The 14,081-nt window shown below is 38.4% G+C and overlaps 2 protein-coding genes across 2 annotated transcripts in view; one reads left to right on the plus strand and one right to left on the minus strand.

Moving 5' to 3' along the window:
- The window catches only part of LOC137643220 (neural-cadherin-like), a 45,089-nt gene extending 31,895 nt beyond the window's left edge, over positions 1 to 13,194 (minus strand). Inside the window, exons 1-2 of the mRNA XM_068376069.1 lie at positions 13,068 to 13,194; positions 6,772 to 8,162 (exon numbers count right to left, since the gene is read on the minus strand). Of these exons, the coding sequence (XP_068232170.1) occupies positions 6,772 to 8,074 (1,303 nt within the window). The 5' untranslated portion in view covers positions 8,075 to 8,162; positions 13,068 to 13,194. The remainder of the gene's footprint in view (positions 1 to 6,771; positions 8,163 to 13,067) is intronic.
- A 643-nt stretch (positions 13,195 to 13,837) lies between these two features.
- LOC137643229 (protein O-linked-mannose beta-1,2-N-acetylglucosaminyltransferase 1-like) overlaps positions 13,838 to 14,081 on the plus strand; it is a 64,057-nt gene continuing 63,813 nt past the window's right edge. The window contains exon 1 of the mRNA XM_068376074.1: positions 13,838 to 13,962. The gene's annotated coding sequence lies outside the window, so the exon portion shown is untranslated. The remainder of the gene's footprint in view (positions 13,963 to 14,081) is intronic.

Genomic DNA, 14,081 nt, shown 5'->3' on the forward strand with positions numbered 1-14,081 from the left:
GAGGTGAAGGAATTTAAATGATATTCATAACTACCCCTAAGGTATGTGAGCACAAAATGAGCATAGCAGTAAGTATAATCGCATTTACTAGCAATTAAAGTTACTTGCGAACTAGTGTATTTTCAACTAGCGATTAAAGTTACTTGTATTTTGAAGTTCGAGTTATCTTGCTTGCGCAGAGTATCCAGGTGCACTCGAGTTTCTTTTCAATTCCTTTCAACTTTCTCTTACTAATTTCTTGTTTATTTATGGCAAGGTAATTTATACTTTTATATTCACAGGTTTGTTGTTATTAATATTTACTAACATACAATCCCAGCTGGAAAAGCGGGATACCATAGCCCCAAGGGCTCCAACAGGAAAAAGTAGCCCATTGAGGAAAGGGAATAAGGATACAAACATGAGAAATAATGAACAATTAAAATATTCTAAAACAGTAATAACACTAAAATGAATATTTCCAATATACACTATAAAACTTGAAAAAAGAGGAAGGGAAATAAGATAGAATAGTGTGCCTGAAGGTACACAAGCAAGACTAAAGAACAACGGTTTCATTTTGGAGTGTCCTTCTAGAAGAGCTGTTTACCATAACTAAAGTCTCTCTTCTACCCTTAACCAAAATGAAAGTATTCACTGAACAACGTAGTAGTAAACCTCTTGAGCGCTAGAAGAATTAAATTGTTTGGTAATCTCAAGAGTTGTCAAGTGCATGACGACAGAGGAGAATGTGGAAAAATAATAGGCCAGACTATTCGATGTCCACGTAGGCAAAGAAAAAATGACACGTAACTAGAGAGAGGGATCCAATGTAGTATACGTGTAGACAGACAAAGGACCCAATACCTCTCTAACGGTAGTATCTCAACGGGTGGCTGGTGCTAATATCAGTTTTCCCCGGTGGCATCAAATTTCTTCGAAAGTTCTCTTGCACGTTCATGACGTTTTGGCCTATTACATGATAATGATAACCAAAATAATAAAAGAACATTCAAAGCTTGATTGCTTTAGCGGCCTAGTCAAGCACTGAAAAGTTACCGGTTCTTTCGCTAGAGTAACGAGAGGCAATATCGTGTTCCACGAAGAAGACCGTCATGGCCTTTATACCGACAGTCTACGATCCAAACCTCGGCTAATGACACAAAGCGAAAAAAACTCATAATAGGAAGTGACAGTTCACGTAGATTAGCAAGATAATGCATCACTATGCATCCAAAAGCAAATTTGACTGCACTGCTTCCACACTCTTGGTATTTACATTACCGTCACTTTTAATGTATGGACGAATTAGTAAAACTAATCATAATAGATATGCTTGATTTTTACAACAAATAAAATAACCAGAGCTCTAAAGAGAGAGCGCTACTTGAATTTCCAAGGTTTCGACAGCGAAGGCCAAGAAAACTCTCACATGCCCTCTCAAACTCTTAAGTATATTCTCCATTTAGTCTTTATACAAGTCGTTAGTCTTAATATTTTCGTGATTCGGAAATTTGGATTAACTATGATTGAAACGGTTAAAATTTTAATACAAACTAAATCAACGTATAAGGTTTAAAACATTACCCTTATATAACAGCAACTAATTTTATTTGCATCTTTTACAAATAAACTAACAGCAGTATGACATTAATTGAACTGCCATATACTGTTCATAGCATATGAAATTATCTCTTTACTGAAAACCGTGTAACGCGTAAAATATTCAGAATATTTGAATATGCTTGCTAAGACCGCACAACTTGATTTAAGAAAGAAAAAAAAACTGATAAAAGTTTGTTTTTCTTTACACCTCTAGCACAGTCCAATGGATGGTCAAGCGAAGCCCAGCCTTAAAAAGGTTCCTCCCCTTTATCCCGTATCGTGTTGCAGGAATATGATATACCAGGGTTGTAATCAAGGTTGAAAAACGCTCCAGATATTGGTTGTAAAGTCACTGAACTAAAGGTCCAAATCTTACGTTAATACCTCATTTTCATTTTACAATACTCTTCAACAAGGGATGTAACATTGTGTACTTCCAGACATACACAAGAAAGTCACAGGTCAGAAGACTAGACCTGCATTGGTCATTTTAAAGCTATCCACTCCGCAGATTATCAATCTATCTATACACGCACAGTATATGTGTGAATTACTTACTGGAAATAATTTCCACTAACAAAAAGCTAATAACTTCTTTCAAACATAAGCAAGGTGCCAAAGAAGACTTACATTCTCCAAGCAACAAATGACATTTCCTTTGGACAGCAAACAAGGTCATTGCACCGCCCATAGTCCAGAAAAATCTTTCCCTTCATCATAAAAATTGGAAATTCTTTCCCGTTTATTTGAGAATCAAACGAACAAGAAACTGTCGAACACAAAAGGAAAAAGATACCAAGAGGGCAGGCAATAAACAGACTCAAGCCCTACAGCTGCAATTGGATCCGGTCAGGAAGCGTCATGTGTTTCGCATACTACAACACAGTTGTGCAGAGCATGATGCACAGCGAATGGATCACTCTGCCCAAACGCGGATCGAGTCTATGGCCAATGTGACTTCACAACCTCCAAAACACAGATTGACCTTACCCTATGCTGACTTCTTTGCCCTATCTCCCTTCCGGTCACATTTTCTGCTTCTCTTGTTCATTCTATATTCTGTCACTTTACGAGACTCTCGGACATTCAGCTAGAGTCTACACTTAAGAAATTAAAGTATGGATCTCCCGCAGAGCATTTTCAAGAATAAAGCAAAAGGCAGAATGACGACTCCACTGCTGCAACACTTGGAGCACAGTCAACCCCTCCCTCATCCTAACGCATCATTAAATGAATTACTAGAACTAGAGGAGAATTCAGAACCATAAGCACTTCTTTGGATTTCCCCAACTACACTTAACTGTAACGCGATTTTTTTTATCGTGAGGATGGACACCGTTACATCTCATCTGTATAAGTAAGATGTAGTTTAATTCATTATAACGTGATGTTATGAAATCGTATATACAGAAAAGCTTATTTTCTTTAAACAAAATTGTTAATGAAGTAGTCAACTTTCTATTTCAATAAGAGGAATGACAAAAGTTATGGTGGCACTGCACACTGGAGTGTAAAGACAGAAAATACTATACAGTTCTCTTCATGAGTGGACAATTACTCATACAAGAGACGAAGACAAAGAAAACATTTAAATCATTATGTGAAATTAATCAGACTAGTGAATTGAAAAAAATAAAAATAAACTATCTCAATCACGAGTAAAATTTGTCTAGTAAAAAACCCACTTAGGAAGACACTACCCACCACTATATGGCAGTACGAAACACAAATATGTAAACAACAACCGCCCCCCTCAAAAAAAAAAAGAAAAAAAAAAAAAAAAAAAAAAAAAAAAAAAAAAAAAAAAACGATCGATTTCATATGTTTAAAAATATACCGGCAGTATCTGTACACTGAAAATAAAATTGACCATTCTTATATTTTTTTCTAATTATCAAAATCTTATTTAAGCCATGGGCTAATTTAGTCTTTACTGCCAGCGCAACAAATATAATACGAATATCGTTTTAAAATATTACTAAATAATAAAAATTATACATTCTAATATACAGGTTAAATATCGACACTTAATACCTTCACGAGAATTAATGCACTGGTGTGCGCGCGCGCACACACTCGCAGTATATTATAACCTAAACAACAAATAACTTGAGAGAGAGAGAGAGAGAGAGAGAGAGAGAGTCTTAATCCACGAATCGCATCTTGATACAGAAATACCGGTAGGCTTATCCATTTGGTTAACAACAGATACAAATTGAATTTGACTGCTGTTCGTATTCCTGTCGATTTTGGGATTTTATACTCAGCCTTATTTCCAACAATTGAAACTGGATAAGAACTTTCAGACCTATAACCATGAAAAACTATGGGGGAGAGAGGCTGCTTCCCTAATCCTGAAAAAAAGAAAAAGAAAACAGAAACAAAGAAATAGAACATGACTAGGAAAGTGGTGGGAGAGTAATGCCAAGAAGGACTAGAGGAATAAAGGGGGAGGGAGGCAAGGGAAGAGCAACTCCGCTAGCAGCTGGGGAGTGAAGGGGAGAGGAAGGGGAGGGGGTGCCACTCGGGCTATCAGCATTCGGCTCACATGCATCGTAACAAACACAAGGCTCTCTGTTTACATACAAAATTGCTAACTGCATTAAAACACTCCACTCTCCCGTCAAGTTTATTATCGGCAGCCATAAGGAACAAGTTGGCTGGGCGATGCTGCTGACGTCAGAGGAAAAGAAATGCTTAGATGGGAATAAATAAACGCAAAGGCAAAATGGAAAGGACACAAACATAGAAACTATTTTATTTGGGGGGAGGAGAGGGCGATCAAATGAAAAATGTGGGGTTAAAAACCGGCGATAAAACAGCCGCAAACGAAATCAAAAGAATAAAACTACAATAAAATACAAAATAGAACGTGTGTAAATGGAGAGCAAATATTGATAAAACCTAACATTTCTTATAACGAAAACAAAAACTGACAACGAAGCGAAAACATAGGGGGATGGAACAAATACAAAGATGAAAAAGGCAAATAACATATAGGCATACTGTATACATGTTTCCTATTTTGGACAGGGGCATAAACACCAACAACTATCACTGACACTGAAGATAATTTTCCGACCACTTGATGACGATGTAAATAAATTTATGAAACATATGAGACAACTAGCTCTCCCAGAAAATTACTGGAGTAACAAATACAAACCAAAATACGAAAAAGAGTACTTCAGGGGCAACGAATAGTACATCTGTCAGCAAAAGCTGACTGTAGTCACCAACCGACACAAAATTGTACCCTTCGAAACCAATGATATTTGCCCAAACGTATCACATCAGCAAAGTGCCCAAATAGTTAATTGCTCAAGAGACTGTTTTCAGAGAGAGAGAGAGAGAGAGAGAGAGAGAGAGAGAGAGAGAGAGTGATGGGGGTGTGAACTAGGAAGAATCAGTAGGGCATGAAGAATGCCCAGTCGAACAAGCAGTGACGCAATCATGACTCGCATCCCGCCATGAAAGAGCGGGTGACTAAGGGTGAATGGGCTGGTGAAACGGATGAGTTCGACAGAAGAGGCCAAAACAAAAGATTGCTGACAGAAGGGAAAGGGGGGCTTCGGGAGTAGATGCCAGGAAAACCAAACAAGAACTTGGGGTGAACGAGATAAAATTTCCATACTCTAATATAAGAAATCTACATTTTGACGAGGAGTAAAGGAGCCTCATTTACATGAGAACCTAAAAAAAAAAAAAAAAAAAAAAAAAAAAAAAAAAAAATCAAACTGATGTCAAGAACTGCAAGAATCGTTATGAAACATCAACCTCTTCAGGTAAGGGAAAACTATGCTGCCCAACAACGGTAGCGTCAATTTCACATACTACATCAGTATACGGGATGCTGATTTGGATAATCAATCTGCAGTTCAGGAACTACAAAATGATTCACCATTCCGGTTATATTACTAACGCAGTCACACATACAGAGAAAATAGGAAATAGGCAACCCGGCCTCTCCAGGAAATGCCCATCTGATGACTGGAAGGAAGACACGAACATGACTAGTAACCTGTGATTTGCTCAGAAAGTTGCAGAGTGAGGTATGTCTAAAATGAAAATGCTAAATATAACACCATGGAATTACTATGACTCTACCCTAACCACGAATACTAAAGGCGACTGAGACATTCAGCTCAACACAAAAATGCCGGAGAAAATAACATCTACCACCTACTCACACAATAATAAAATAATTATCTAGGTAAGTCACTCCACAAACATTGTATATATACCAACAATGTCAATAACTAAAAAGAAATTCAGTAAATAAATGTTACCACCTTCTCATAGAACTACCAAAGTGGCTGACCTAAGGCTAGTCACGTCATCATTTCACTTCAATCATATCAGTCTATCATCATTGAACCCGCTTTTCTTAACCACACAATTTTAGAGAGAGAGAGAGAGAGAGAGAGAGAGAGAGAGAGAGAGAGAGAGAGAGAGAGAGAGAGAGAGAGATAACCCTCTTCTTGTTGGCTAGATCCCTGGCAATAAACCCGTTCATCTTGAATGACCACTTCTGCCACGATGAAGGACGCGCATCCTGGTGGCCACATGAAATAGCACAGAAAAGTGACCGCATGAAAACCGCTGATGATTATAGCATTTCCGATTTGTCCTCATATGCAATATGTATAGATACAATACTCAAGTTTACCCATACATAAAGAGCTCGAGAAAATCATTTATGACCCATTAAAGAGGTAATATCATATAACTCACCAAAAAAAAAAAAAAAAAAAAAAAAAAAAAAAAAAAAAAAAAAAAAAAAAAAAAAAAAAAAACAAGCGTTGTTACTAATTTCATTAATCTTTCAAAGAATGGAGACTTATGCTCATACAAACATGCACAGAACTATGGAAGAAAATGCCATAACGAAGACTTCAATTCTAACAAAGGAAAGGGTTACCCATTTTCAATGAAACATAAGAAAATATCTTGTACAAAATGAATCCCTCTGATATAAATTCAAAACAGCAAATTATCCTCAAATTAAGAGAGCAACAAAAATTTTACGGAATGAAAATAAGAAAAGCAAAACTACACATTCCTAAATCCTACCAATTGCAGGTATAAAAATCTTACCTGGCAGCTGCAAACATCATAATACATTGAAAGGATAAACCATTCACAATAAAATGAGAAGAAAAAGGAAGTCGCCAAAAGTGTACTTACCACTTCTATCGTTGTTAGTGATGGTGACCCAGAAGTCAATGGTCTTTTCAGGGCCCAATTCCTCATAGTCCCACTTCTTCTTCACCCTGACGGCGCCGTTGGGGTCAACCTCTACCCAAGGGTTGTCGTCTCGGATTTTGAAGGTCTCCCACTGGATCTCCTTCTCCAGCTGGAAAACGACCTTTCCTTCTACAGATCCGTCGGCTTCCGAAAATACCATCTCCTTTGTGTGTCGCAGCTGACCTCTCTTGACCCGGTTCGCACTCCTCTTGGAGAGGGCGTGGTCTGGGTACACATCTTCGGAGTCGATATCGTTACTCTCCCCTGTGAAGAGAGAATCGGTGGGGTATCGGAACTCTATGTGGGCTTTGGCCAAGGTGTCCGAGTACAGAGTAGGTTTCCGCTTGTCGAAGGCCTCCAGTTCAAGCTCGTAGACGAGGGTCTCGGGCGGTTCGATGAGCATGATCTCGCCCGTCTGAGGGATGATCGTGAAGGTGTTGGACGGGTAGGCCAGGCGATAGACCACCTTGTCCCCGTCTCCATCGTGGGCCACGACGCGTCCGATCTTGTCGAAACGACTGAAGTTGAGGGGCACAAAGAAGTAGAACATACTCTGAGTAAAGACAGGGGCATGGTCATTCATGTCCTGAATGTGAACGATGATCTTCGCCTCCGTCGAATCCAGTCCTTCTTTATCATAAGCCTTCAGAGTAAGCTTGTAGACGTCTTCGGCCTCACGATCGAGGGACTTCCTGGTTACCACCGTTGGGATGCCTCCTACGTGGTGGAGGGCAAAGACAGAATGGCCCCCCAAAAGCTCGTACCTGATGTCTTCGTCGCCCATTGCTTCCAGCTCGTCCAGCCCTTGAAGCTCGGTGCCAATTGGCATATTCTCGTAGACATAGGCATCGTATTTTGGCTTCAAGAACCGGATCATGGCTTGCTGATCCTTGACGGCCACCCGGATGACAAAGAGTTGCGTGCTTCCACCGGGGAAGCCTGTCGACACCTTCAGGTTGACCGTCTTACCCAGGAGGGGTAACAACTTGGCCACTGTCATGATCTCTCCATTGTCCAACACCGCGAAATAATCTGAGTATTCTGTATTCATGAGCGAGTTCACCGCCTGGCCATCTTTTAATTTGATTTTGTGAACGATGTGTGCTGGAGAGACGTCGTGCGGAACAGCTGTGCTGTACATTACCTCAGGTAATGAGGAATCCTTTGACCAAACACATGCTGCCACTGCCGCCAGCACTATCGCCGTCCCTATGCGACCTAACAACATTGTTCCTAACACCATTTGTTATTTATTTATTATATATACACACTTCACACTGCCTACACTCCAACATGCGTCAACACCCCATCACTGCACTTCCCAATTCAACCTGGAAGACAAAAAATGAAATGAGTTATCAGACACAAAACATCACTAACTATATATACAGTACATTCGGACAAAATGGAAACCAACATTTCAAAACACATATGTATTATAGTCATCAAAATGATGATGCATAAACCTAACCATTCACATGACTGATACGTTAACAATGCACTAAGATTCCGCGTATTTTCAGTCAAACTCTACCAACTGCACAGGATAAATGGCGACACTATATAGAGCTGCACTCTAAAATAGATAAAATGACACATCCTGGCATATTTTCCAATGATAAAACAAGAACTGGGTTTAACCATGAAAACCAAGTGAGCCTGTTTCATCAAAATGTCGACTACATGAAATGCTTAAAGGATATTTAGAGCCCAGAATCACTATCTTAGCCTAATTCCGAATAACCCGGCAACTTCATACCATTTGACTTTTTTATTATTAAATCTAAATAATCCAACCAGCGAGTTAGCCTAAATGATATTCGACTAACAAGTAAACTAAGAATTTCAGGACTGAAATACTACACTATTCATGTACAATGTACAGTACATCTAAGTTGTCAAAGAAAAATCTTGCAAAATTGCGCATAATCACGCACAACACACACACATCAAAAGAAATTATCACTGGTTTATTTTTGACAGAAGTAACATACCAATGCAAATAATCGGCAAACTGTACAATAAGAAATGACAGTGTCATGATCACTGACATTTAGACTTAACATATTGACTTCCTTTCACATAAAGTCAGGGCTGTAGCCGCAATTAACTCGCGTTATCACGCCTACATAATGAAGAGCAAGTGTCTGACTATATTTGTAAACATTTCTTTCTTGCTACGCTCAGGGGGAGAGGGAGTAGTCATACCTTGGTGAGAGGGTTACCGTAAGAGGTAGGCTACACTCTGAATCCACAAATTGGCGTTCCAGCGGATTATAGTTTGGGAAGGAAGAGGGGTTTTAAGGCCGCTCATGAATGCCAGAGGCCAGGGACAGTGACATTACCCTATCAAGCAGAACAATGCCTTAGATACTGACCATATACACACATGATCAGCGCCCAAAACCTCTCTCCATCCAAACTTAGACCAAGGAGGGCCAGGCAATGGCTACTGATGACTCAGCAGATAGACCTAGAGGATCCCCCAACACCCCACCCTTAGCTCAAAAGGATGGTTAGGTTGCAGACGCTAAAGGAACTAACGCGTCTGAGCGGGACTGGAACCCCCGTCTGTCAAACACCAGGCTGAGTCGTTACCAATCAGGCCACAACCCTACAGGATTGAATATGTATGCGTGTGCGCATATCTACCTAACATTTAGACGCCCTTTTTGGTGGCTTGAGTAGCCTACATTAGTTATATATATATATATATATATATATATATATATATATATATATATATATATATATATATCCGTCACTGTTATATTTATACTGCAAATAACCATCTAGGCATATTGACGCAAAGGACATCAGTTATATTTCACCAGTCGTCTCTATCTTGAGTTTTTAAATCAATACTTCTCCATTCATCATCATCTACTTCATTCTTCATAGTCCTCAGTCATGTAGGCCTGGGCCTTCCAATTCTTCTAGTGCCTTGTGGAGCCTAGTTGAAAGTTTGGAGAACTAAACTCTCTTGGGGACTGCGAAGAGCATGCCCATACCATCTCCCTCTCTCTCTTATAGTTTCATTTCAAATCCTGTCCTATTATTCTTCTGAGGACTTTTTCAAAATCTACAAAATCTGTTGGACATTGTTTCGTTGCCATACCACGACTCATGACCATACAGTATCACGGAAAAACTGATATACAGCCTTATTTTATACGGAATTTCAGGCGATTTGATTTCCAAAATTTACTCAACTTGGCCATTATATGATTGGCTTTTTTTATCTTTCATTAAATAAAAATTCTAAAGCCCCTGTATTAATGATCCCAAAGCATTAATACTTTCTCCCTCCAATGATATTTCATCTTCCACTGATTATTCTGTTTTTATTATCTCTGTCTTTCTTCTATTTACCTCGAGCCCAACCCCATGTGATATTCTATGCATTCTTGTAAGCAATCTTTGCAAGACCTGTGGCGATTTGCTAATAAGGACAACGTCATCTGCACACTCAAGGTTCTCTAATTTCCTGTTACCCAGCCTTCTCCGCCATCCCCACCTGTTCTATACATTACAAAATCCATGAGCATGATAAACAACATAGGTGACAACACACTCCCTTGTAAATACTGAAATAATTAAAACAATATTTGCCATGGTCAGGCACAAAAATAACTGTACCACATAATTTTATGAATCACGCTTACAAAAGGATCAGAAGTCAATTAATAGAGCTGAAATTAATGTACACGTATATATTTTCAAGCAGATTTACGACTAGACAGAAATCTACCAATCATGGAAGAGTTCGGCAACTTCAATTTGAGTTTTGTTTTTTTAACGGAAACAGTATTTGCCTAGGAAAAAAAAAAAACTGTGGAAATTATAACACGATTTACCTTTCAAAAAATGTCGTGGCCACATCGTGATATGAATGAGCCATAGTGAAATGGGTAGTTCGGGAATAGTTGCTAAATACTTAAAAGTTATTCGTTTGGGATAACACGGTTGCCTTCTTTTGAAGGATCATAATAAAAGACCATTCTACTTCCTTTAATTTATAAAAAGATTAGATATGACAAAAAATTTAAATAATTTGGTTAAATGGTGTACTTGGCCATAGGGGAGACATGAAATCGGAAACCGCTTTCAAGAAACAGCAACCCTGCATAACGGGAAAAGCTTTGGTAGAAGAATTTTCTTGGTCATAATAAATCTATTCCTTAAACCATTATTAAAGACCAATTGAGTTATTTAGTAGAAAGTCAATCAACATTTGTATATTTGAAAAGTGTTATTCTTGCAGTCTCCCTTTCCGGTCAATTAATGACTAGATTTGATCAAATTTCAAAATTTTATGAGAACAATTAAAACGGTCGTGACAACTTTCAACTTATAATATGGTAATCCATTACACAAAAGACAACATAACAACGGAAGGTAAAGTTACGTAGAAATCTACGGATGTTTTCTATATATACATACATATATATATATATATATATATATATATATATATATATACTGAATACAAAAGGATATTCGAACATTAGATAGTGATCTTTTGGCAGGCAACAACAATATACATATACATTACGTCAAATATCCTGCTTTTCCACCAACTTCTTCAGGGTTAAGATTTCTGACCCTAAACCCCATTTTCCTAACCCTAGTATATGTTGGTATCCAGCTAGAGATACTAGTCTGAGATTGAATATGGCCCTTGAGTTCAGTGATGGCTCTCACTATACAGGGTATCGTATGTCTGGTACTTGGGCCTATGATGTCATCAAGTACCGATATGCAACTATGGAGGAAAATCCTAAAGTGCAACATGAAGTCCAAGATGAGGACTTTGACAAGAGGGAAGAAAGGAATCTGCAAAGGTATAGGAAAAGGCTAGGGAGCGAATAGACCTGAAGATCAAGAGACACTGCAAAGACTCTGAAGTAATGCCTCAGTGATGTACCAGGGCGATGAGAGAGAGAGAGAGAGAGAGAGAGAGAGAGAGAGAGAGAGAGAGAGAGAGAGAGAGAGAGAGACTGTTCCCAAACGATGGGAGGAAAATAATAGGGTACTCATGAGGTTCGAACCAAGCCAATGAGCTAACTTTTCATTCAATGGTAGACTTACGTGAATCCATAAAATTGTGGGCCCAAAAACAGAAATAAGACATTACACTAATAAATTCTGGAAAATCTAACAATTTCAACATCCTAAAACATTACCAACGTTTAACTAGGCTCAACGATGCCTCACTTGGAAAATTAGTATCACCGTTACATTTCATACTAGAAAATCTCTGGCTCTTGCGACCTAGCACTGCTAGTACACTATACTGTACACGCAAAAGGTTCTCCAGGCAGGGAAGGTGGGGTGGGGGATTTTGATGGGGGTGGGGGGAAGTGATGCCGGGCTCCATCCATGCTTTAAGTAAATCAATGACTGAGGGAGCTTGATGAATGGGTCACCGGGCCCCACAACCGGGGTTCTTTAACTCATTTCTGGAAACATCAAAATACATAAAACAGATTCCCACTGGTCATGTAAAAGGGTTAAAAATTAAATAACAAGACTGTCAGGGCACATCATAATCAAAACTAGCCAAAGAACAAAGAAAATTCTGAGGATTGTCGAACTGAACTCTCCCACTACTTCACTACCGATTTACAAGTTTTCCTTATGAAGACCACAATGAAGTTCAAAATATCCATAGCTAAAAATTTATTCAACAGTAAAAATGAAAATAAATTTGTCTGTCCATTTCTCCCAAATTACACCATGTAGATTATCATTCATAACGTATCACTGGACAGTTAAACAACACCGGTTCAACTACTCGTTGTCTTGGCTCGTTCAAGTTGCTGGTAGATATTAACATCTTACCCGTATACCTGAATAAGCTACAACTAAGGTCAAAACAAAAGATGCCATTATCCACCGTTAGAATCACTTTCAATCAATTTTTCCAATAGAATACGCACACACTGTTCAGCACAAATAATTACAAAGGCATATATGTAATTAAAGCCTTTGAATAGCATGCAACCCAACTGTTTAATGTTCTTTATCACAATAGTATTTGTAAAAAAAAAATCCGCCCACCAGAACGAAAGGTGACAACCTCGCCAGGTACAACCAAAAGGGGTCTTCAGTTATGTTTTGACCTAAAAGTAACCTTAAAAACGTTTCAATACACACTTCTTCACTTAAAACACCATATACTAGTCACTGTTCTCACTATTTGCACAATATTCACAAGAATGTTTCACCCTTACCACAGATTATTTCAAATAATGAGAGAGCGTTGCACTACATCCATCCACTACACTGCCATCATACCGTTTGAAGCCAAGAAGCTGTTACTCCAGTCTAACACCCTCCCCGCACAGCGCAGGTGCACATCGCTTCTCGACAATTTGGAATTACTGTATTTCTGGCTTTTATTGCGTTGAGTAATTATCATGAAATTGTGCTACTACTCACTTCTTAATTCAACACGTGGCGCCTTATAGTAAAGCAATTGGCAACCACAAAGAAACAGGATATAAATTATAAGATAAAGAAAGAAAATCGCATCGATTATTGTCTCTGCGCATGTGCCAAATGCTGTAAAGTATACTCGTATAATTGCTTTACATCAGCTTATACGTTATTTTGTAGGATGGTATATGTAATAAAAAATTTATAAAAACATTATTTTGTATTTTCTATACCAAAATAAGTCATATAGACAATATTTATAATGCTCAAAAGAGCTAGGGTGAATGTCTTTTAAAAGGAACAGCTTCACTCGGTAGTACGGACTACGGGGTAGGATGGTCATGGTGGGAAAAGCACCCGCTGTATTCTTGAAATTGTGTTAGGTTACCTTTGATGAATCAGATATTTAAATTTTGCTTATCTTTAATGTATTTTCTCACTCGAATTTACTTATTATGTTTGCAATATATTATCAAAGAAACTTCCATACTCTGCAACTGTTCTTTGATATGATCTATGTGGATATCTGAATTAGATAACTTTTCAAGAGTAGGGTAAAGGGAGGTGATGGGGAAGAAGATGGAGGGAGACAAACCTCTTCTCCAACATCGGATCAAAGACCTAGGGCACCTGCAGCTCCCATCCGTTTTCTTTACGTTCCCATTCTTTAGTTAGACGGAAATAGTTAAGGTATGACTAATATTTTAGAAACGATGGCACGGAATATGCCAAGGTTGTCAGTAACAAATTTGTACCAATGCATACCTAAATTTAATGAAAAATTATGAGTCATTATATAGATAATAGAT

Source organism: Palaemon carinicauda, chromosome 1 (assembly GCF_036898095.1).
Source record: "Palaemon carinicauda isolate YSFRI2023 chromosome 1, ASM3689809v2, whole genome shotgun sequence".
In the NCBI taxonomy this organism is placed as follows: Eukaryota; Metazoa; Arthropoda; class Malacostraca; order Decapoda; family Palaemonidae; genus Palaemon; species Palaemon carinicauda.